The 26,720-nt window shown below is 31.1% G+C and overlaps 4 protein-coding genes across 4 annotated transcripts; 1 reads left to right on the plus strand and 3 right to left on the minus strand.

The window, feature by feature from the left end:
* Positions 1–465: 465 nt before the first annotated feature.
* Positions 466–2,773, minus strand: HELRODRAFT_160784 (hypothetical protein; the record flags this gene model as incomplete). Its single annotated transcript, XM_009017716.1, has 8 exons — positions 466–750; positions 909–1,032; positions 1,100–1,191; positions 1,324–1,409; positions 1,514–1,726; positions 1,794–2,006; positions 2,069–2,361; positions 2,655–2,773. The coding sequence occupies 8 exons, from the start codon at positions 2,771–2,773 to the stop codon at positions 466–468; spliced, it is 1,425 nt and encodes a 474-aa protein (XP_009015964.1).
* A 1,862-nt stretch (positions 2,774–4,635) lies between these two features.
* On the plus strand, positions 4,636–7,515 carry HELRODRAFT_64289 (hypothetical protein; the record flags this gene model as incomplete). The annotated part of the gene is made up of 8 exons (XM_009017717.1): positions 4,636–4,709; positions 5,163–5,373; positions 5,616–5,767; positions 5,987–6,127; positions 6,289–6,467; positions 6,710–6,823; positions 7,179–7,282; positions 7,414–7,515. The coding sequence occupies 8 exons, from the start codon at positions 4,636–4,638 to the stop codon at positions 7,513–7,515; spliced, it is 1,077 nt and encodes a 358-aa protein (XP_009015965.1).
* A 1,353-nt stretch (positions 7,516–8,868) lies between these two features.
* HELRODRAFT_188412 (hypothetical protein) lies at positions 8,869–11,797 on the minus strand (the record flags this gene model as incomplete). Its single annotated transcript, XM_009017718.1, has 12 exons — positions 8,869–8,959; positions 9,073–9,212; positions 9,289–9,348; positions 9,431–9,628; positions 9,903–9,962; positions 10,075–10,171; positions 10,309–10,358; positions 10,476–10,498; positions 10,594–10,620; positions 10,925–11,013; positions 11,132–11,218; positions 11,709–11,797. The coding sequence occupies 12 exons, from the start codon at positions 11,792–11,794 to the stop codon at positions 8,869–8,871; spliced, it is 1,008 nt and encodes a 335-aa protein (XP_009015966.1).
* Positions 11,798–21,880: 10,083 nt separating this feature from the next.
* Positions 21,881–26,491, minus strand: HELRODRAFT_188414 (hypothetical protein; the record flags this gene model as incomplete). The annotated part of the gene is made up of 6 exons (XM_009017719.1): positions 21,881–22,502; positions 22,592–22,797; positions 22,961–23,018; positions 23,489–23,572; positions 23,846–23,929; positions 25,133–26,491. Coding segments are annotated over 6 exons (2,412 nt in total), but the record flags the coding sequence as incomplete, so codon positions are not given.
* Positions 26,492–26,720: the final 229 nt, after the last annotated feature.

The raw sequence follows: 26,720 nt of genomic DNA on the forward strand, positions 1-26,720 counted from the left end.
TTCCAAACTATTTTTATCCTACATACCCTTATATGTTGGCGTGCCTTCGTGTGTTTGTGTGTTGGATGCTTTGTGGTGTTTTTAGCTATCTATTTTGGTTATGCATTTTGATTCTATATGGTCAATCAACTGATATTGTGATTCTATGTAGGGTTAGTGACATTTATTCTAAATGTATATTTTTTGTTATCTGCACACACCTTTCCAAAAGTACTTCTCCAATCAGCCTGTATGAATATGTTTCATGCGAAATGTAATTGATAAATCAAGTTTAACTGGTGCGTAAATCACACATTTTGTTGTGTTAATTAAAGTTTATTTATATGCAAATCGAATTACATTACATCAAATGGCTCCAAAACAGTTATACAAATATGTTACTAATACATGTGTGTCGTGTTTATGATAAGCCGTTAAATATTCAAGTCATTCTAATGATGATAAATACTTTTCAGATTAGGCAAATTATTTATTTATTAAATTTAAATTGATAGATTTCAAATCAATAACAGAATTCAAATCATCTTTGACGTTAAACGCAGAGTGCATTCTTTTCATGTAAGATCGGGCAGTAGCAATTCCAACATAGGCTCTGCATTTCTCCAATATTGCAAAATATTCAGCTGAATAAATCTCATCAACTCCTTCAACATCAAAGTCAATGTTGCAATCGTTATGGCAATCTCTCACGGCATTTGTTATCACCTTGAAGGCTTTCTTGAAATGAGTCAACGATTCTTCAAACTGTTTCTGCATTTAACATCAGAAGGTAAAATTTTAATTTATTGTTATGTTTGCATGTCTGTTTGTGTGTGTGTGAGTGTGTGTGTGTGTTAAATTTGTATGTTTAAAACTAAATAGTTGGACATTGCTGATAAATATTTATCAATTAACATTCTGTATCTTACCGATTCGAATAACAAAATGCCATATGAACACAGTGCCTTTGCTATGACAATTTGATCGGAATTATACACTGGTAGACCAATACATTTCTCTAAATACTCCAAACTTTCGCTTGCCTTCCCGATTCTTTATTGTTTGGAAATATTTATTCAAACGAATGTTAAGTTTTAATAAATTAAAAATTAATAAGTACTTTTTGTAAACTTCAAATATGGAATAAGAAGCTCTTGTAATGCCCTTTATATTTTGGGTGGTTTCATAAATTGCTAGACATTTGTGAAGTGACTGTCGAGAATTATTTTTTGCATTTTATAATATTATTTTGTGATAAGTAATTAAGTAATGTGAAAATAATTGAACAATACAAATTATATTGTATAAACATCATATCCGAAATAAGATTTTTAAACATGTTACCGGCAAAGCCTCATCAAAGTTATTTTCGTGTGTCAAATGTAGACCGTATTGGTAATGAAGGTCACTTAGTAGATCGGCGTTGTCAACTGAACATCAAATTATTCGAGTTATTTAATTATTATTTTCCGCGGTAGATAATAATGTATTTAAAGCCAAAAAAAGAAAATATTAAATTTAAACAATCAACTACTTTTGTCTCCAAGTTGGAAAGATTTCTGCAAAATTGGTAACTTTTCTTTATGATTCGTTTTTAACGAGTTGATCAATTGAAGATTAATTTTTACGAGGCTCTCACAGGCTGCGGCATGCAATTCTTCACAATTTTCCACCTCAGGAGTTGCGATGTTTTTCAGAGTAATTTTGTAAAGTTCTTCAAAATCTTTCGTTGCTTGTTCATATTTCTCTATTAAAATAATTGGAATTTTTTTCTTTTGATAAATTAAAATTGATTTTAATTTAAAAAATTAAACCTTTTTCAACAAATTTCAACCCTCTTTTTAGCAATTCATCTGGCTTCAAATTGTATTTGTCTTTCAAAAAATTTTCATAGCAGTTTTCACAATTTTTTATAAAATGTTTAGCAAGTATTGGGTCGTCATTTTTTTCAAAGTGAGCTGCGAGTTTTTTGTGGACGTCGTAATACTTTTCATAATCGCCTTTATCAAAAGTAGTAACCATTATCACTAATCGTGACATTTGAAAATTTTAACGACAAATTAAATTGCAAAATGCGAAACGAACCTACCTTTCTGTAAAAATTTTTCAGCTTTAACCAAAGCCGTTTTTAAGAACATCAAAAAGTTCATGTTATAAAACGTTATATTTTCTGTCGCATCAACACTTTTGTTATTACCATTTATGCCGTTATTATGGTAATTAATGCACCTATTGTTATTTATTTTATCATTTTGTTTGCTGTTGCAGAGCATAGCTTCATAATCTTTCAACTGCAGTATAGTGATGAGTTCGATGGTGGACATTTTGAAGTTTTTGTCCACAAGAATGACCCTAGCGTTACTACGTTGTGTTGTTTCTGAACTGTTTGTTGTAGGATTGAATTTTCGAAAAATAATTGTGAAACATTCAAGTTCCTAAATGACCAAACATTAACTTAACATTAAACGATGAAATTCTTTTAAAACCGAGAGGTAGTTGTTACATCGGAAACTAAACAATAAATTTATTTTATGTAACGTAACGACTATAAGTTTTTAATCCTACAATACAAATCCTTTTATATAATTATAATTATATAATAGTAAGAGGTATTGTATATGTATATTGTACAATTTAAAATATTCTATTTACATAAAAATATCCAATATGCTAACTTTTCATCAAAATAATTGAACTTCAGCAGAGGTTTCTCTGAAATTTTCCTTGAAGACTCACCAAGATCTGATGAGCGCCTAGTACTTGCAGTCTCAATTAAAGGCAGTTTCAGAAACATTTTCAAATGTATTAATTTGTTTTATCTCATTAATTCATTTAATTCATTGACTAATTGAACATGTTTAGCACCAAACCATTCACAAGCACTTGCAATGTAGGCAGCTTCCATAGTTACCATCTTCTAAAAGTTAGAAATGGGATGGATTATACAATTGAAATCTTTTGTTTGCTTGTGGCTTAGAACAAACTTCACAAATAAATATGTCTCCATGCAATAAAAATAAGTATAAGTAATGAAAAATAATAGCGAAATTGTTGATTCAAGAGTAATTTTTGTAAAAAAAATATTAACAACATGATTAACATTAACAACCGGTACGATATATATATATATATATATATATATATATATATATATATATATATATATATATATATATATATATTCTATCCATTATATAAAATTATATAATATGTATATAAATACACAATGATTTCCTTCTCTCTAGTGACAATAGTAATCTTACTGTTCTTCTTGCTCTTGACTTTTCTTCAGCTTTTGATACTGTTGACCATACTATTCTCTTGAGACTGCTGCATCTTTCTTTTAATATTACTGATTCTTGTCTATCTTGGTTTTCTTCTTATCTCTGTAATCGTTTTTCTTCTGTTGTTCTCAATAATTCTACTTCTAACTCCTCTACTCTTACTTTCGGGGTACCTCAGGGTTCTATCCTTGGCCCTCTTATTTATACTCTATACTTCTGAACTACCTCGTATTATTAATAACTTTTCTTTCTCTAGTCAACTATATGCTGATGATTCTTATATTTATACTTCTTTTCCTCCATCTAATCTCAATAGTGTTCTTCATAATTTATCTCTATGTCTTTCTTCGATTATCGCTTGGTCTGATTCTATGTGTCTTAAACTTAATCCTTCTAAGTTTGAATTAATTTGTTTTAATAAATCTAAACACTCAATTACTATTCCTCCTATTATCTTACCTTATTCTAAAACTCTTGATGTCTCTCATAAGTTTCGTAGTCTAGGTTTTATCTTTGATTCTACTATGTCTCTCTCTTCTCAGATTAATAGTGTTGCTAGAAGCTCTTACTTTCATCTACGTAGAATAAAAAAACTTTTGCCTTTTCTTGATGATCCTACTCTTCTCCTTCTTGTTACTTCGTTAGTCTTATCTAGGATTGATTATTGTAACTCGCTCTACTATGGTCTTCCTGACTCTATACTCTATCCTTTAAGTAAAGCTCTTAACTCTGCTGCTCGTCTAGTTGCTCGTGCACCTTTCTTTTCTCATATATCTCTTGCACTGGCTACCTATAAAATATAGAATAATTTTTAAAATTTGCACGTTCATGTATAAGTCTCAATCTAAATTATTTCCTAAGTATTTATCAGATATATTAATTGAACCTAAACGCCCCGGTTTACGATCGTCTTTTTCTTCTCGCTTTTTCTTAACTCGTGTTAAACACTCTCTTGCCAAATCTGCTTTTGCTTTTTCTGGTCCTTTTCTCTGGAACTCTCTACCTACTTCTCTGACTACTTCTCCATCACTTGCGAAGTTCAGAGCGGATCTCAAGACCCATCTGTTCTCAAAATTCATTGAGGAGCGCTGTTGAACATCGCGGAAATAGCGCTTTATAAGCTAATTGATTGATTGATTGATTGATTGATATATAAAAGATATATACATTATATACTATATATATATATATATATATATATATATATATATATATATATATGGATTGATGTTAAATGTAATTTCTTTGTTAGTAACTAAAAGCTCTTGTGTTACTGCGGCTAAAAGTTAATTAGATATTTAAAATACTCAGTGCTCTGGAAAGCGGCGTTTCGTATTGTCAAAAGAAACATTTTTACTAAAATTAGAACAAGATGGAAATTGAGGATGAAGAAGCGAAAGAACAATTACATTTTTTGCGTGTTGTCTTTGCTTTCAAATGCTACAAGTCTGTAATGATCTTCTGAATTAAACTTATTTTTAATTTTAACATTTTTTTATTTATTATTTTATTTTATTGTTTTTTATTTATTATTATTATTAGTTGTAATATAATTATATTATATTATATAATATAGTTTATAAATATATATATAACCGAATTTTAATTTCAAATCTGGACTGAAGTCAAAATTCAGTTGTGACTAACTAAACATATTCTTTTTATTTAGTTTAGATTTTAGAAGATTAATAAATTTAATAATTATTTTAAAATAGTTGAAATATTTTAATTTTTAAAATTGTTGTTAATAATTAAAATTAATTTCAATTTAATTATATTATTTAATTAGAATTTGATTTGAATTAATTAATTCATTTATTAATAACATTTTATTTTTAAATTTTTTTTAAATTAAATATTTAATTTACTAATTAACAACATCATACCAAATTCTATTAGATCCTACTCCATGAAACAAATCAAGCAAACAGAAGATTCATATAAAAAACTACCTGACCACCACAAACTGCTCCTGCCTAATTTTTTAAAAAACCTTAACACTGTTACAGAGTGCATAGACAAGAATTATGTGGTCATCAAGGAAATAATATCAAGTACTGAGAATATGTTTGAAAATAAGAAAGATGTCTATTCAACTAATTACCTTACGGTAATTTTATTATTATTGTTGACATACTGTATAATACTATTGTGAGAGTATATGGAATGAATGCTTGTTAAGTTTTAGTATTATAGTTCATGAATAAAGTGAGCTAACAATGAAATTTGGAACTTACTAATGTTGATGTGTTGAATTTCTTTATTTTTGTAAAATTTTTTAAATTAAACAAAATATATGTTAACACAGTTAACTTTAAAATTTTGAATAATTTCATGACTGTTAAGATGAAGAAGCAGCTGGGAATAACCCATTTTGACATGGACAAGGTGAAGAGCACATTGAAACAGTTCATGAGAGATTGGAGTAGTGACGGGCAAGCAGAACGAGATGCGTGCTACAAACCTGTCATCGACGAAATTGTTCACATATACTCTGATTGCAGGTTTGTATGAATAATTTTTGGCAATTTGAATGAAGATCTTTTGATTAATTTTTTGTTTTTAGAATTGCAAGTTTTGTGGCGTTTTCAATTTTTTTGGTTTAATTTGTCAATTAAATTGATTTATTGAGCCGATTTTTAAAGTTTGCTCTAATGAGTATTTTATTATTCTTGCATTTTATTATTGTAATTGTATATTTTTCATAAATTTCCTAATTCTAGTGATCTAGGCAAAGTAGAGATATTGGTGCCAGGAGCAGGAATGGGTCGACTTTCATTTGAGCTTGCGAGGTTGGGGTTTGCATGTCAGGGAAATGAATTCAGCCTCTTCATGCTCTTTGCATCAAATTTCGTTCTCAACAAGTAAGCTATATATACTTTCTTCATTTTTCATCAAAAATACTTTCAATAATATTATTTCATTTGTAATATTTACTTACAAAAAAATTATGCATATGTTTTAGTGACTGACATTATTGTTTCACATGCACTCTTACATAAACAAACTTGTGCCCAAACCATAGATGCAAGGAGTTGAATGCATTCACCATCTATCCTTGGGTCCACCAGACAAGTAACAACATGAGGACATGTGATCAAGTTCTCCCCGTCACGTTCCCCGACATCAACCCGAGTGACTTCCCTGACAATCCAAAGTTTTCCATGGTTGCTGGCGATTTTCTGGAGGTTTACACAGATCCTGGTGATTTATTTTCCAATAATTTCTGCGCATTAGTTGTTTGTATTCCTTTCGCATTTGATAAATTCGTTGAATGAATCATTAAAAATCATTTCCAAATGACAAATAGATCTGTCAATGAACTAATCAAGTTGCTTAATCAATCCTTTGATCAGTCAACTATCCAACCATCTAAGTGACCTAATCATCTTGCAAACAAATAGATCATTCTTATCAATCTTCAATCCAACTGACTCACCAATCAGATTCATGGGACTGCATTGCAACAGTATTCTTCCTGGACACGGCTCCCAACGTCATAACTTACATCGAATCCATCTGCAAAATTCTTAAACCAGGGGGATACTGGATCAATTTCGGTATCATCGTCATCGTTACGTCATTATCACAACTTTCTCTTTACCTCCCCATCGTCAACTACCATCATCGTAATCTTTCCTTTTATCATCACTATTATTATCTTTTTTTTATGGCCATTATCACAATTATTATCATCAGTTGACATCATCCTCTTGTTTAATTTTTTCTTTTCTTCAGTTTCACTCCAAGCTACATTCACGACATAATTGATGGTGATGATAATATAAACCTTTTTAATCCAATAATATTATTTTAATAATATTCTTCACAATAATATTAATTGTTATTATTATTATTATTATAAAAAATTGTTTATATTAATGTTACATTTGGCTTTCCCTCTCCATTACAAAGGTCCCTTACTCTACCACTTCGCTGACATGGCAAATGAGAATTCAATAGAATTGAGTTACGATCAAGTCAAACATGTTATTGAACAGTTTAAATTCGAAATCATCGTTAGTATCATAAGATTTGTTGGATCTTTCTTCAATTTATTAGATTTTAAAATATTTTCAATAATTTATATCATAGCTAGATTAAAAATTTCATTCAATTCATAAAAACCTATTTAACGTAATTTTTACAGAAAGAACGAGTCAATCAGCCAAGTACTTACAACCAGAATGCTCACTCCATGCTAACCTATCAATACAATTCTGTCTTTTTTGTTGCTAGGAAGCCATTATGACGATGACGTCATTAGCGTTATATATCATATAAAATAAAAATAAATATTTTATTTCGCATGTCTACCCAGTCAATCAGTTTTGTTCATTAGTTTATTTTATTTATTTTTTTTTTAATAACAACGCTGATTGTTCATTTGTGATTTCATCGTAGGAGACTGTTCTTTCAAGTTATGCATTTGTCTCTTTTAAAAGTAATCATTCAGTTATCATTATAGATAGTTAATTAGTCAATTAAGATGAGAAATTAAAACCAAGTTTAGGTTAAATAAAGTAACCAATTGACCCGTCAGTCACAAATACTTGATTAATTTATTAAGATAAGTAGCAGATATATACATATACGTGGTGAAAGTGTCAAAAAATTAGTTACACATGGTGTGATAGTGTGATGAAGTTTACGACATCGTTGTTAAAACAATTATGAATATATGTAAAACCAAATCGTCCTTATAACCGTCGATGACGACATCGATACTATCACTGATACATGATTGCAATTAATTAATTCACTTGAAAATTAACACGAAGTTTCATATTGCCGCAATTACACAAGCATATTAATAATTTTGATAAGCGTTATATTACGATTTTGTTACCAAAGAATAGCGCGACAATTGTTACCATCATAAATTAAGATTACTATTACTAAAAATATTACTACCATTACTAATTACTTACAATACAACTAGGACCACTAAAACTAGCAAAAATATATCGCATTAACATGGCAATCAAGGATGATCAGTTCTTGAATGTTATTTGAAAGAGCAGTGGAAAAAATGGAATTGATAATGAAGACACACCTATAAAGAAGCTCAGGTTGGCCCAGCTGCCAGTGCAGATGGTTTACAGAGCTGATTGAAGTGAACAGAGATGGTAGCAAAGAATAAAGTTACAGAAGAATCAGTCAGTACTAGAAGGTACAAATTTAAATCATTCAAAATCAGCTTGAGAAACAAAAAAGTACATATGAAAAAGTCACTTGAAGAAAAAATTTGCAAAATGCTAGACGACAATTAAAGGAAATATGTAATAACGTGGAAGAAAAACTGAAAGAGAAAAGTTGAAAGAAATAGAATGACAGTACAAAGTTAAAAAGAGTCTATTCCATAATCTGTATAAAAACTTAAAAAGTCAATAACAAAAGCCAAAGAAAGAGAATGACCATGTGAGTAGAGTAAAACAGTGGACACTTCAATGGTCCATTGCAGCATAAAAGAGAACAATTGGACTGCCACTTATTATAACCATTATTACTACTTATGATAGCGCTGAAACCATCATATTTACTATCGCTATTTTTAATACTGAAGTTCAATGTCCTATATTAGGCAAATAAAAAGGCAAAGATCTCATTTCATTTTAGCTACACTGACGTCAGTTGAATCATGGTTGTACACTTCATTCACCAATCTGTACAACTGGCTGGGTATGCTGGGACCTCTGCAATGCAATCAATCAATTTATTTATTTATTATTCCCTGGTAATCTTTGAACTTATTCTATTACTAAAGAGGAATTTATTGGAAAGAATAATCTGTGAATATCGTTCTAACAAGTTAGTCATGATGAGGGTGATGAACTCTGGAGGGACGAAATCAAAGACGTGATTGTTGATGATTTTGGGGTTGAGCCTCCAGAGAGGGTCGTCTGCAGGCAGGGTTTCGTAGGGGCTCAAGAATATGTTCGACTGTATCTGATGTTGGTGAACGTGACAAAAACAATAAAAAAAATCAACTATTTTTACATTGAATTGAATATATCTCACCAACCTGATCGAAACAGAGGAAATGTTTTTCTGATAACTTGAACGATGGGGCAACGACAATAAACTGCAAAGTATAAATTCAATATTGAAAAAACTGCAAGTACAAGTAAAAATAAGAAGAGAGCCATTAAAGGCGAAAAACTAACAGGTTTGTTCTCAAAAGATGCAACTTGTGCCAAGCTGAGAGACATTATCAACCCTTTAATGCCGCCATTAGAAGTGATTGTGTGAGCACCAACAATGACCTTCGTCACTGTAGACATTATTGCATGCATGGACCCATCTTTGATCAAGGTCGTTGGAATGTCGTGCGAGGCCAGGGCAGCTGCCATCTCCCTACCTTGCTAATTAGGAAAAAATATTAAGATGTGCTCATGACAACATTATAAACAACAACAACATTATGACAACATTGCTCATGACAACATTATAAATAGCAGAAAATAAATGAGAAGCTGATGAGACAGAAGTTAATTAAGCATTTTACATAACTGATTGTTTTGAAGATAGATAATATGATAACATTGAAATGAAGACTTTTATTTATTTTAATACAATACAATACAATACTATACATTACAATACAATACAATCTATTATGTTTATGCTTGGTTTTACTTTTTTTGAGGCTGAAGATTCCAATACCATGACATGAAAGTCCCTTTCTTTAGCTGCCGCCTTTGAAAATTTTCAAAATTTTCAGAGTGAAACAAATTTGTTGAGCACATTTCATTACACTTACATACACAACTGAAGTAGGAAAAAAGTACAAAGCAAAGCATGTATTAACTTTTAAAAACATTTCAACTGTTTTTGATCTGCCCATTGTCATGATCATCTCAAGCGGACGAATTATTTCGAGGGCATGTTTCGCTATGTTGTCTCGACTGTTCAGTTGCAAACAAACGGTAAATAATTTATTTCAAAGAAAAAAAAAATTAAAAATTTATATTCTGGGATATGATGCTATTTTGAAAAATTTGAATGAATAAAATAAAATAATTAATAAATAAACGAAATCTACCTTGCTTCAATATCATCTGTCATTTCTTGTACAATTTCTAAGGTATTTAACTGAAAATTAATCATATTTGGATAGATACAGTTGCCATTCCACATGCATATTAGCATCAAATATTTTCAAGTAACAAAAAATAAAAAATGAGCAATGAATAACTATAAAATTATTACCTTCAAGTCTTTAATCCCTTTGCTAGAAAGACAAATTAATTTTTCAAATTAATGATTTAATTTAACTTTATTTAAATATTATTATTATTAATAAACTATTTAAGTGAAAAAAATTACTTGATTTCATCATGAAACAACTTGAAGACTGAAAGAGAAAATTTGCCAAATATTAATAACATTTATAAAATTAGAAAACAGTCGATAAAACTAATGAACAGGTAATGGTTTGATGGTTCAATGGTTAAAGGCACCTGGTCTTGCTATTGCTATGACTGGGTTCGAATACAAAGAGATCCCCGCCTATCATATGCAATGTGTATGATACGTGGTTTGCACGCGTATTCATATACGCTGTGTGAGTTTGTCGTTGAAACCTCTGAAGCAAACGCAAATAGAGAGAGAAACCTTTAACCTTTTAATGTATAAAAGAAAATTAAAAAAAAACTGACATCTGTTAAAGACATGAGTGAAGCATGTTTCCTTTGGAAAAGCCTCTGCGATCTGCACACTAATCTCTTTGAGATTACTTTTTATATCACTGAGAAAAAATATTATACAAAAAATTCAAATTAATATAAATAGAAAAAATATTATAAAAAATAATGGAAAAAGAATTTTAGAAGTTATTTATTTAGAAAGAAGTGAAATTTTCCAACTCTGTGGTGCTCCAGGGCTCCTCACTGATCAACTCTTTTAACAAGGCACATGTTTGAGTAGCCAGGTTGTACGAACCAATGACATTACTGAAAGTAATTGAATTATTTTTATCAATTAATTATTAAGAAGATTCAGATATAGTTAAGATGGCAGCAATGATAAGTTAGAAAGTTTTTCAGTCAGTATTTCTTCCGATTGAGATTAGTCTTATCTTGTCTTTTGTGTGAAAAGTTTATATAGCTAATTTTAATTTACTGACTCATTTACTGTTTAGTTAGTGTTTCTGTTTATTCATACCGATATGCCAATTTTAGATGTAACACTTCTTAAATTTTAAATAATCAACAAGCCAAATTGTCTGTCAAGTCAATTACAATTTCACTTTTAAATTAAAAAAGACATGGTATGGGCGCGTGACCATGAATGGCGTCACGGACCATGGATGGCGTCACGCGCCCATGCCATGCGTTGTGTAACTAATCCTAACATGTGCAAAAATTAGACACCTAGCTTTATCGTATAATTTATATTTTAACTATTACTTTTTTTTAATAAAAAAACAATAAATAAACTTACAAGAATTTTAAATCTTCGATAAATTTACGAACTCTAGGATTTTTTACTTCATCAAAATCAGAATCAGACTCGCTTGCGCAAGCCATGATTTAAAACTTAGGTTTACTTTTACAAAATAATAAATCTAACAGAAAAACTATGCAAGGACGAAAAGGAGCAGCTTATAGAATACTTAAGATCTATATATAGAGAATAAACAGCTACATTTATTCTTTATATATATAATATATAATATATATATATATATATATATACATATAGGTGTGTGTGTGTGTGTGTATGTTAATATAAGCATATATGAATAAAAATATATGATAAAAAAATAAATGTATACTAAAATCTAAGGATAGAAGTGGTGTTTTGCCGAGTAATGCAATGATTATGGCCAAGTCTACAGCTAACAGCTACATTTATTCTTTATATATATAATATATAATATATATATATATATATATATACATATAGGTGTGTGTGTGTGTGTGTGTATGTTAATATAAGCATATATGAATAAAAATATATGATAAAAAAATAAATGTATACTAAAATCTAAGGATAGAAGTGGTGTTTTGCCGAGTAATGCAATGATTATGGCCAAGTCGATGATATGTACGAACGAAAGGAAAACCTAAAATACTTTTTTTCCTCCAAACAAACCGTTTATTACAATGATACAACAAATTTTGTGGTTAGCTTAGAGAGTTATGATTATGAACTCACTATCATATATTTTTTTAGTTTTTTATTATTGCAGCTCTGACACGCAGAACCACTTACAATGTTGTAGATATTAGGGATGCACCGAAGTTCGGCCCCGGCCAAAATCCGGCCTTTTTTCAAATCCGGCCCCGGCCGGATTTGGTGGCTGGATTTAGGGCCGGATTTAAGCGTCTATCAACATTTAAAAATTTTATAAATTGAAAAAAAAAATTTGTTGAATTCATACATGACATAATAACATCACTAATTGTGAGGTGAGCTGGACAATTTTCTTTGTGCTCTAACATGGGTTATGCATAAATTATAAGCTGATCTTTGTGCAAAAGAACTTGTGCACGTGATATATACTACATAATTGTATATTACGGATGATATAGCTACATAATATATATATATATATATATATATATATATATATATATATATAAGCGTATAATTTAAGAACATGGTATGTTAAAGGTTAGGCTAGACTTGCATGGCACATAATAACAACATCACTAATTGTGAGCTGAGCTGGACAATTTTCTTTGAGCTATAACATGGGTTATGCATAAATTATAAGCTGATCTTTGTGTACAAGAAATTGTGCACTTGTATATAATAGCATATGACGGATGATGCAGCTATAAAGCGCATAATTTAAGAACAATACATTTATTAAGCATTTTTTATTATTGGTGAATTTTATAAAAATGGCTGAAAAAAAATAATAAACTTTTTTTGTACACTGGAATTTTTTCAATAAAAAAACAATCAACACTTTATGCTTTGTGTTATTTTTTGGTGTTCAACATGTAGATAACCGTAAATGTGAGTATTTTTTCTAACGTATGTAAAATAGTAACTAAAATCCGGCCCCGGCCGGTTTTTGAATTTTAAATCCGGCCAAGTCCGGCCCCGGCCGGATTTGAAAAACCTAAATCCGGTGCATCCCTAGATATATTATCTGTATATCTTTTATTATGTTTTTCATATCTTCAACCATTGATTTGAAGCATCCATTTTCGCCACAAAGGCCTTTTCACACGACGTACACACGCGCAAGCACCGCATCATATACGCTGAGTATATGATAGCCATTGAGATGTTTGGCTCAGCGAGCATTTGAACCACTGAGCCATCTCGCCGGCAAACAAGCGACAACTTACGTCGTCTACCCATTTACCAGTCTCGAAAGGATGGACGGCTGGGTTGGCCATATCTAACATTTACTGAGTGTTCTCATTAAAGTTTTTTGATTATTCTGTATATGTGCCAAACTATATCTATTAAGGTGCTATGTGTTGATGTTGAATTTAAAGTGGTGAATTCATCATCTCCCTAACTTTAGAAATTTCATTGCGAAGTCTCCAATCACTGATGCTACTACTCCAATGAAAATCTTTTACGTCGGTATTCCAGGAGTTAAGAATCGGCCGAATAGTTATCCATATGTATTAGTGATTTCGTACTATAGTTCGAGTTTTTGGCTCTGTGGCGCTGATGCAGCGAATCGAGCTGTCAGTTTTTTTAACTAAATTCATGTAACACTCAATCTTCTGAGCATGAAAATGTATAATTTGATAATGGAAATTTTAACGTTTTTGAAGTATCTTGAATTGACTGAACAGTTATCATTATGCATTTTCGCTCGCACTATAGTTTGACATATTTTGGAATGTGGTGCTGATATAGTGAACTAAGCTGGTAGAATGTAAATGTATAACTTGGTAATGGAAATCTTGAAGCTTTTGAACTATATTATCTTGAATAGACAGAATAGTAATTTTTTTTAATTTTAGTTGATTTTAAAGCATTAAATTGGAATTAATTCAACCAAATGTGCGATTTATTCAATTTAATGAAACAGTTAAAGAAATTACATAATTAAGATAGTATTTGTTCACCTTATATCATCTTGTACGTATATTTTGCTCTGTTTCCAATAAAGTTTATAAATCCAAACACTTGGTATATTAATTCAATCAAGGTTCAGTTGTAAATCCGCCTAAAGTAAAAAATTTGTACTGACTTGAATTGCAACGACCGACTTATTTCAACGATATAATTTAGAGACGCAACTCTAATCATTATATGATACAAATGAATCTCCGATTAAGCTCATTATTAATATAGGTTTTAAATTTAATGTAAGAAAAAAACAACAAATGATTGCACTGAAAAAACTTCAGAGGTGATTAATACTTTCTAAAGGTTTACAAATCTTCGGACAAAAAAAAATTTAAATAAAAAAATTTAACAACAAAAAAATGAAGGAAAAAGAGAGTTTTTCATGAAATGAGCAAATATTAGTTGACTCTTCCAAACATGTGTGTTAATAATTTCGCATACAAATTTGTATCTTTGCATACAAATTTGCTTCAACGCACAGAGCAGCTTAATATCTCGCCACAAACATACAAACTTTCATTATGCATAAAAACTTCAATCATGGTACAAACGTCTTCGTAATGTTGTATATAAATTTTTATCTGACTGACATTCAAAAGTGCACGCCTTCAAGGGTATAGATATTTATTATATTACAGTTACCTATAATCATCATCACTATCCTATACTATTATTTTTGTAAAATTAAATTAATTATACACATGTAAAAATATTAACTAATTTTTCATTCATTTATTTATATAATTCAGGGTCCGTAACTTCAATAGAAAAAATGCTTGAATCGCTAAGGACAAAATTTGCATGTTATCAGTAGTAAAAACCGTATTATATATATATATATATATATGATTATATATACATACATATACGTACATACATATATACATACATACATACGCGAGTATATGACATACATAAGGACATAGAGATATTAGACGAGCAAACAATCTTTTTTTGACAATTCTAAATATCGTTCATTAAGTTCTAAAAATACATCGGCACGTGCGTACCCACGAACGCACAAATGAGATAAAATCGAAAAAATTAACCAAAAAATAACTGAATATTGTGTTGTTGATGGAAAGAGTAAAACAAAAAAAAAAATGAATAAACACTATCAATACATTTTTTAAAATAACATATCAATATTTAATAGAAAAAAATAATCGAAACATCACTTCCACAGCTCATGAAATTGGAACATTGGGTTGATTGAATTCGCCTTTTTCTACATAGAAAAACACACAAACAATGGACACACACACACATACACCTACACACATGCAAACAACGAACGCACAGACATATGTATATTTTTACATATAGTATAATAATGTAATCCGAAATAAAACATATGAAAGGCATTTTATAAGCTATATATATATATATATATATATATATATATATATATATATATATATACAGTTATTAAGAAATATCACCACATTTTTCTTGATAATTATTAATTCTTAACAACTGTATATACGGTAGTCTGAACCCAAATATATATATATATATATATATATATATATATATATATATACATATATATTTAGCTACGCGCATAACTATTTAAAAAAACTACAGTTTCATATTGGTTTCAATCCGTCCATCTGTTCATATATCACCATCTGAATATGTTCATAAGCAACTTCAATCAAATGAAAAGGAAAATCAATGAAGTGATGAAAGATATTTGACATATCTATCTGCCTGCCTGTGTGGTTTATTATTTGCTGGTGATGTCGTTGGCTGAATTGAAATACGTGTGTTCATACATTCACACATGTGAATCTATTTGTCTATTCGTGCCTGTTTACGTCTGAATTTGTATAAGAACGTACACTTACGAACGTATAATGACAAGTTTCAATTCCTCTGCGATACATTTGTCGTTAGCTGTTCTGTATGACAATATCCATGCTCCATATAAATAAGTCCGGCCTTTGCTACGTTCAGTTAGTAAAATACCGATAAAAAATTAATAAGTCAATTAATTAATTATTCAATCAATCAATTAATTAATCAATTAAATATTCTTTTGACCAATTGATGTATAAATAAATATCTCAATGTTTGTTTACGACTATCAAAATGGATAAATAACAAATGAATGAATGAATAAATAAATAAACAAATAAATAATTAATAGGTAAGACGATGAGTGAGTGAATGAGAGAGTGAGTGAGATAAGTGAATGAACAAACAAATGCATGAATGAAAGAAAGAAAAGAATGACTAAGAGTATGTGTTGAAGAAAGTGGAGATAGAAAACCAATGGTGGTGAATGAATGGCTACTAAGGAATTCAATCCGTAAGGTAAAGTGAAAATAACTCAAAAATAGAAAAATAATAATAGAATGAATAGAATGATGATAATAATAATGATAATAATAATAAAAACAACAATAATAATGACAATGATGATAGTAACAATAATGATAACACCAATAACACGGATTACTAACAAAATCCAAAAATTAACTAATTAACCAATCAATTAATTAATTATGATGAATATAAATTAAAAAATTAAATTAACCTTTTACTAAAATATAATCAGCAAGCACACCTACAGACAGACACACACGCACAAACACGCAGACAGACACAGACGAACAGAATCACACATAAAAAAAAGCAGACGGGAGCGGATAATGTAAATCACATGTATATGCTAGGGAGAGGAATCATCGAATGTGAAAACAATCAACATCGTCAGTACAATCACTCCTATGATAATCATCAACATTATCATTAATAAATTGCCAGTGTTATTATATCATCATTATAAAGTGATATTGAATTATCTCTTGCCTGCTATAAAAACAAAAACCAAATCTGCAATTTATAAGGTGTGAAAAATTCGTTGAACCCACCAATTTATCCATCCATCCAACAATTTATCCATCCATCCATCCATTTATCCATCCATTTATCCATCCATCCATCCATCCATCCATCCATCCAACAAATTATAAACGAAACCAATAAACGAAACCAAATATAAACTGCAAAGTTGTTTTTAAACAGCAATTATTATTATTATTATTGCGCATGGAGGTGAAGGGTTATCAGTAAGTGACCGAACAATCTGATTGGTGTTCAAGTATTGGAAAAAATTAACATGGAAAAAATAATCACCATCCCCATCGCTATCATCATCATCACAAACGCAAATCACGAAGATATTGTTAACTGCAATTTATACTATAACAAAACATAAGCTCAAATAGAAATAAAGAGAGAGAGTGAGAGAGAGAGAAAGAAAAATATCATTGAAAATTATTCTTTTTGAGTGGCTTTCAAATTTTTTCACATAGGTATAAAAACACACACACACAGATTCGCAGGCAAAAAAGACGAGCTTATACAGAGAACCCTTGCATATAAATAATTATCGCTAATTCTATTAACATCATCAGATGGAAAAAAACCCAAAATGTCTTTAAATGAGTAGTGAATGGTAAAAATGAAAAAAATGTGCACGCCGTGTCATACGAATATGCATCAATGCGAGTACAAACGTGTGTGAGTGGTGGTGTGGCTTAGTTGCTGTATGCATGGGCGACGACCATTTAGCTTAATTAATTTAATGTCAATTTATATGAGATCAGGCGTTCTTTAATGAACAATATGAAAAAAAATCAGAAATACTATGATTAATTGAGTAAATCGATTTTAATTTAAAATAATTTTAAAATAACTAACCAATCAACACTAATTACAGTTGTACGGCTAATAACTAATAATTTTAAAGTGCTGCTGACGTTGAAATGAGAGAGCCGAACCAAACAAACATCATCACGTCCTCATCGTCGTCGTCATCAACAAATCATTTACATAATTTTCATCTTCAAAAGCATCAACACCACCAAACCATACGTAACATATTTAGTACAAAAGGCTTATATACAGATAGACCAATAAATAAACAAACAGATAGATCGAAAGCTAGCTCATTAGATCAACTCAGCACTAGAGAAGAATAAAATGTGTAATAACTTAAAAATCAATCAACATTGTAGTCTTTATCAACAACACAGCCAGCACCAGCAACATCCTCAGATCCATCTCGTCATCATCTGCATCATCAACTCTTTAGCTAAGTACTATCAAAAAATCCCATACAATATACCCCACCAGTCTATAATATTTATAAAAATAAATATAACAAGAGACAATAACAATAATAAAAAGAAATAATGAAAAAAAAATTACAACAAATGAATGGTGATGGTGAATATAACCGAAGGGAATGTGATGGTGACGATGACGACGACGATGGAGCCAAAATCTAAGAGCTCTGATGTCTGATTTCATTTTAAACTTAAAGAGAAAAATGTAAGTAAGTCACTGGATGAATAACGCTTTTAGAAAATCTTTTAAATGTATTGAATAATTTCTTTCACAAAATGAAATAAAAAAAAACAGTGCAAATAAATGAAAATAACCATCCAAAGTATAATAAACCTATTTGATTAATTATACAAAAATTTATAACAAACCTTGTACAAAAAATTGATGGCAAAGAAAACAACGTCCTACCTCGGGGGAACTGGGTCTCCGGACACTAAACGAAGATTGATACAGATCTAGCTATTATATATATATATATATATATATATATATATATATATATATATATATATATGCATAACATTAAATGCATAAATTTGAAGTAACACATTTCGACTAGCATTATGTATTTTGTTCAAGCTATTTTATAAGAATGAATGGATGGATGGAAAAACTTAAAACAAATGAACAAAGAAAAGAATGAATGAATGAGTGAGTGAGTGAGTAAATCGATAAAATAAATAAAACAAATATTGATATTAGTTTTTACATGAATAAATCAATTAGTAGAAAAATAAATAAAAACTTAATTTAGTAAATAAATAAATGAACAAGGTCACACCATACAAAATAGTTCATAGATTGGAGATGATGATAGTAATATAGATAAATATATATCTATAGATTATGCCTAATGTGTCGTGAATGTTGTAAGTGGTGAATGAATGAACGAACAATTGGATGGATGAATGAATAGACAAATGAAATGAAAGAATAAAATGAGTGAGTGAACAAATGATAGAAAAAATACAATCCTTCCTTAAAACTTCTTTCCTACATTATCCTCGACATCGCCACCATCACCATTGCCAGCATCGCCATCCATCCATCCTGCTACTTGGTTACCAAGCAACAACTCGTCACCACTCAAAACACTCTGACTACTATCTTTATTGTCAGCCCTAGCAACATCCAGCATCTCATCTGCATCGCCAACAACATGCTCAACATCATTCTCACAATCACCATCATTATCAATAGAGCCAGAGTAAAAATCCAAATTTTCTAGTATCTTTGAAGGTATCCACAATCCACTTGGCGTCGTGCAGCCGATGCCCTGCGTATCGATCGATGTATATGTTTGAGATAGAAGGCTGTCTGTTTTCTTTCTTTCACTGGCTCCATAATCGGTGGCCTCATCTAAGATATTGTTGATTTGATGGTGATTGGATAAGGTCGTCGTCCAATCAGGAACAAATTCAGCAGACATGATGTTATTGTTGTTGTTCATGTTGTTGTTCACACTGTTTTCAGAGGAATAACTTTCAGCATCTTGACTACGGCCAAACTCGTCAAAACCTATTTTTAGAAATCGAATGTTATGAACGAATTTATGAACAAAGGATGGAAAAGTAGGCAAACAAATAAATGGATCCCTGATATGGCATAAGCCATGAGCATATAATGAAACACAAAAAAGCAAGTAGTATGCAAATAGCACAATAGCAGATACAAAACTTTACAGATTAAATTTCTGAAAAAATATGCAAACACAATCCCATATATATATATATATATATATATATATATATATATATATATATATATATATATATATACAAACATTTAAAGACCCACAGACCTTGTTTGGCCAAGACAGCTTGTTGTTTGTCCATGTAGCAGACGAGTACGCTGTTTGTTTCCTTGATGAATGTAACACTTTTCAACGAACCATAACTCAGTAACATGGCAGTCAAGCTTTCTTCCTTTAACTTCATTCATTTGTCGGTTGATTGTTTGAAAAATTGTTTCATAATAAGTTAACTAAATGATCTAATAAATTGAATTGTCCTAAGCACTTTATTTATTGTTCTAGAACATTTTGACATCAAGTACTACATAAATTAAAAAAAAATTAATTCAATTAATTTGATGATCAATAGAGAATATAAAATGAATGAAATTATCAAAGAACCAAGTAATCAAACAATCAAGCCCTCAATCAATCAAAAACAACTAAACAATCAATCAACAATTCAGTCAATACAAACATTGTCAGAGATATTCTTAATGACAATCCAGTTTGATTGAATAGGATCAGATCTTACAACTTCTAAAAGATTGTTTAATTGAAATAATTGTCAAATTAATAATTAACAACAGTATCAGCTTCATAAACTTACTACTCAATCAGGAAATAAAAAGATACATTAAAATAAAATTTCAACAACATATAAATAATAATTAGAGTAAATGACTGCAAAAAATCAAACCTGTAGAATTATCAATAATATCATCAACGACACCACCACCATCAGCATCCTCATCAGAGATAATATTTATCAACTGATGAACATCATTCAATCCATCATATGGCACTGCATCTCCCTCCACCACAAGACAATCACTATCTTTTCCACCATCCTCTCCGTTTGCACTGCTTCCATAACCAGCATCAAAATATGTCAGCATCGATTGTTTGGCATCAATTTTATTACAACCATCATTTGCTTGGTTCGTCCAATTAGATTCGAGTCTGGAGTTCAAAAGATTCTTTTTTTGACAAATCACATGACTGCTTGTTGCCATAGCTACAACAGGTGGAATCCACAGAGGATTATGATGATAAACTTTATCAATGGCACCACTGGTGGTAGTAGTGGTGGAAGAAATTTGAGTGTCATTGATAGAAAACTGATATCTGCTGCTAGTAGGAATATCAGTGGCAGTTGCAGCTGTAAGAATGGTAGTAGTGGTAGTAACAGTATAAACAGTATTCAAGCTATTAACATAAGATGTTTTGACATAATTATTATCGATAGCACCACTAAAATTTGATTGCTGTCGAGTCTTGAAAACATCATCATCACCCAGAGGAGTATTTGTAGTAGCCATATTAGCATTGGTAGTATCATCAATACCCTTCTTGATACCTCTCACTGATTGGTGGTTATGATTATTTACATCTTTCTTCCATGGAATTCCTGGGATAAATTCATTAATTGCCAGACCTGAAAGAGTGACAGATGTGCTAGATGAAGCAGCTGTTGATGTCATTAGTGCTATAGAAAAGGAAGTATTGCTATTTGCTAGTGAAAATGTAGCTGAGCAGTTGGAAGTAGCCAATTGGTTGTCATTGTTCAACTTTAAATTCTTCAGCATAGCCATCAAGTTAGTGTTACTCATCCTTTCGTTTTGGATATTGTTGTTGTTGTTATGAACAATGTTACTTTGTTTGTGGAATGGTGTGATACCAGTGGTATTAACAACTGAAGAAACAAATGTGGCAGAGGATGTTGATAATATTATACTGCTGTTAGCATTACCACCAAAACCACTAACAAGACCAACCGAATCCAACATTGAATTTGAATTAGGAACCCATTCTGGGCTCCTAGGATTCAACATGCTTGATGATTTTGACTGCTGCTGATGCAGCAGTGGCAATAGCTGTTGTTGTTGCTGCTGCTGTTCATTGTTGCAGTTAACATCAAAGATGGGCAAGGGAGATGACAAGCCAAGATGAGGTGGAGTAGTGAAGAATGACGGAGGCATACCCCTGTTGTTGTTGTTAGATCCAAGACCCAAATTCAGGTCACTATTACCTTTAACATTGTTGCTACTGCTAAGTAATATAGAACGAACATTGCTGCTGTCATTGCTTATGCCGGTGATACTAGAACTGGCACTGTTGTTACTAGAGATAAGGTTCTTTAAGTTATTAATGACACCACTACTTAGGCTACTGCTACCACCAGCACTGCCACAAACAAGTTGGTCGTTGTTGTAGTTGTTGCTTGTGAAACTGAAGTTAGGCATGTAGAGAGTCGGAGAGGTGAATCTCTCCTGACTGTTTATCAGGGCTTGTATGGTGTAGTCGATAGGAGGCTGAAAATAAATAATACAATCAATACCAATATATAGTAATGACATTAATGCATTTAACAAATACAAAATGAGAAAATATAAGCTAATACCTGAGCAGATGCTGATACGTCATGGCAGTTCTGAGTAAACGACATCTGTTGTATGATGCCGTGCAGTGAAATGAGATAATTCTGCAATATTCCACCATGCTTGTTAGAATTTATTGGCTTAGATGGATCTAGAGGACTGCGGCCAGGAGATAGTAGGGACGTATCAATCAGACCTCTAGAAACTGCCGACTTAAAAATCAATTCACCTGTGGTATATAATGGCAAAACATTCAGTTTATAAGTGTGGCACACTTTGACAGAGCTTATATAAGTGCCAATTCATAGTATACCCATCAGCATTAGTTGAACTAGTACTATCATCAAATAGACATCACACATATATTAATACAACCATCACAGGCAAATTACCCAATGTCAATTCAAAATCCAGGCCATTGTCTATCAGAAGCTTTCCTGCTGTTTCCTTCTGGAAAGTTAATAATTTTAATTAACGTCAAAAACCATCAGCACAATTTTCATCATTGTCACAGTTTTCATCATCACTTTCAATGATCTACATATTCGTAAATCTATGTCCCTTTAAAATTTCCCCTAGTGTGATTACTAACTAAATACATTCTTTGCATTTATTAATAAATTTTTATATATGAAGTATTCAACTTTGCACATTACTTATACCACAATTACTATTTTAATTATAATTGTCACCAGCATCATTTCATTAACATCAGTCATGTAATAATGTTGATGTTATCCACACCACAAAACATTTATCATCTTCATCATAATGATGATATAAGTATTTTTTTTCCATTTACAATCACAAGCATCATCAAGAACCACACCATCATTGTCACATGCATATTCCACAATATCATTAACTACATCATCAGTCATAATCAGCCTCACTATCATAACCACCATCATTATCATCACCTTGAATCCCAACGCAGTGAAAAACTGAATCATCCTGCTTCTAGTCTGAGGAAGTTGTGCTGATGAGCATATGTACCTAGCAAGCTGTTTGATTGTCATTTGTATTGGTTAACAATGCATTTATTCATTAAAATACAGTTCTAACTAATGTAGAGTTGTTTACATATGTTTCATTACGTTTTTTTAGTAGCAATTGAACTGATGTGCTACAAGGAAGGACTGTATGCCCATCCCACACATTGTAAAAGCTCAACAACAATGACACATGACAAGACACTTCTATCATCTGAGCTAACATGCCAACCATATTGAAACACATACAACCATGCAAGCATGAATCCACATAAACAGACATACCTTCTTGTACAACTCTGACCATTGTAAATCACTTGGTCGTTGCATAGGTGTGACTTGGTGGGTAGCGGCCATGTTGAATGACTGCTAATATTTACCATATTGTCAATGTCAATAAGAATGTTTGATAGTATTCCAAAACACTAAAATATGTATTATTTAAAAAAAAATCAAGCTGCAACAAAGAATAACAAGCACATTATTTGTTATTATTCACATTATTACTCACTCAAGAGCCCTTGAATAATAAATAAGCAGAATCAAACTATAATGGATACAAAAAAAACACAAAAAAGACACCAGTCAGCAAAGAGAACAATAGCTCAATTTTTATAAGAATACTGAATGCAGCAATGTATTATTATCATCATTTCAATCATTTTATACACTACATATGAAGAGATATGCATAGCAGTAGGCTAGTTTAAATAAGATACCATGTCTGTTTGCATACACACACACAACACACACACATATATATATATATATATATATATATATATATATATATTATTGGTGTGTTTGTAATTGCTCTTTAAAAAGATATCAGAGGTGCTAATGATTATTGCAGTACATTGCATAGCTTTCTATTAAAGCAATGCGATGAATGGAGAAAAAAAACATTAGCACAGGTGTTCACGTTGAGCAAGCTAATGATGCCTCTGCGTCAAGTTTATCCAAAATTTTTGAATCATTTCATTTGAGCAATGTTATAAATCAGCCCTGGCATAGATTGGGGATACACTCAAATTGGTTGTCACCTCTGCAAATTTTTCTCCATCAAACCGTTGAGTTGATCCCAGTGGGGTCTACTCTGATCATAGTTTTATAAAAGTTTCATTCCCATGGGTATTTGACCCACCAAAAACCGCCAGGTGACTTGTGCACTCATGGGCGTGTGTTGATCCAAATCGTTTCGCTGCATTGATCTCTGACTCCCCCATTAGTGGGTGGGTCATTTGACATTACTGAAAAGCTTTTGAGCATATTCTATCATGCTTCAAATAAATTAAAATTTTGGTTTTGAACTCAAGTAACTTGACAATGATTTATGATCTACAGTTAGAAAAATCAAAAAATTAAATAGGAAGCTAAGTAATGCGTAACATGCTGTGATTTTCATCAATAAATGCATTTCTGACAGTCTTAATCTAATATATATATTTGTATACTTGCATATCAAGTGGTTAATTGAATTTAAATTTACAATTTTTATGAAAGTTTAATTTACAAAGAATTTAAGAAAAAAAATTAAAAACAAACATAGACATTATTCCTACATATGAATACCTGGTTCAAGTGTTTAAAAATATTATTAGCCTGTTGTTGTTGTTGTAGATAAGTTGCTTGCATTGAGTTCTGATGTTCTCTGCTGTTGTTGAGGCCTCCAACCTGCTTCATGCTACTGGATGACATTGATGACAATGGTCTACCTAATAGGCTTAGCAACTGGTCTCGATTTACATTAGTAGTGTTGTTGTTGCTATTCATTTGTGGCATTTTACCATCGAGGATGTTTTTATTTAGGGGTAGTGTCTTCTGAGGAAATGGTGGTGGTGGAACACTTGGGTCAAATTTTACAGGACACTGGGACCCAATGTTTAGGTCTTTGGTTATTGAATGTCCCCATATGTTCGTTGGATTTGACCCAGGATGCTTGTTGATTGTTGTTGGTTGTGAAAGGGGCAGACCCCATACATTTGTAGATTGCTGGGATAAATGAGGTTTCGATGGTTGATCCCACGGTGAATTATGGAATGGTCCCAAATTATCTTTTGACATCATTTTAGCAACAGGATTTGATCCTGGAAAATTATTATTACTATTAATCTTCATCTTATTAAGCCAATCTTCTTGGTTATTGGCTATCGATTGCTTTACAACAGTGCTCCATGGTGTAGTCATGTTGGATGAGAATGATTTCTCTAGTAAGTCCTTTTGTATGATCGAGGCTGTTGGTGGAAAGTCAACAAGATAATTAATTGGAGAAGAAAAGTCTTTTTGAGATGCATCACTTGAAGAATTTTTGTTTGACTTTTTATTCAGATCATTCAAAGTCTGTGCATAGTTCCCCCAGATAGCTGAATCCTGATCACTAACAGACACACGACCACTGGAACTTCCACTTGATTTGCCATCTAAAATTGATCTGAATTTATCCTCACCAGATGGGAGAATATCTGATCGAAACTGTTGCTGCTGATGAAGTTGTAATGGCGGCACATTATTGCTTTGATTATAATTATGACTGATATCACCAAACAACTGTTGCATGCGTTGATCATTCTGACTGTGATTCAGTCCATGGGGAAATTGAAAATAGGGAATTGCATTGTTATTTTTGAAAAAAAATCTCTCTTTGTCAGAAATTACTTCTGGTGTAATATCAGCTGGGGTACTTTTTATAGAGCTACTATCTGAGCTAATACTCTTTTCGTTGATTTGATTTGGTCTGGGACCCCAAATTTCAGTCCCAGTTAGAGAAAGAGTGTTCTTTTTTACATCATCTTCTGGGGACACCCAGACACCTCCAAAAACGGAATCATCTTCCCTTGCTTTGTTGCTGGCAACTTGATTACAACTTTTCATGGAATGTAGCATGAGAAATTGGTTTATCTCAGCTTGTTTTGCAAAATCATTCATTTGCATTTTTAATTAAAAATAAAACTTTTTTTTCTAAATTTAGTCATGAAATTTCATATAAGTAATCAAAAAAATGAATGTTAGAAAAATAGCTCATGAGTTTTCATTACTTAATTTATTAAATGGCATGAGAATACTTTGGTAACTGTTATCACTTGCTTGTTTCATTGAGTAGTAGAACGAGTTGATTGATTGTTGCTTTTGATGATGCTGATGGTAATGTTAAAAAATTAAG

Source organism: Helobdella robusta (assembly GCF_000326865.2).
Source record: "Helobdella robusta unplaced genomic scaffold HELROscaffold_2, whole genome shotgun sequence".
Classification (NCBI taxonomy): Eukaryota; Metazoa; Annelida; class Clitellata; order Rhynchobdellida; family Glossiphoniidae; genus Helobdella; species Helobdella robusta.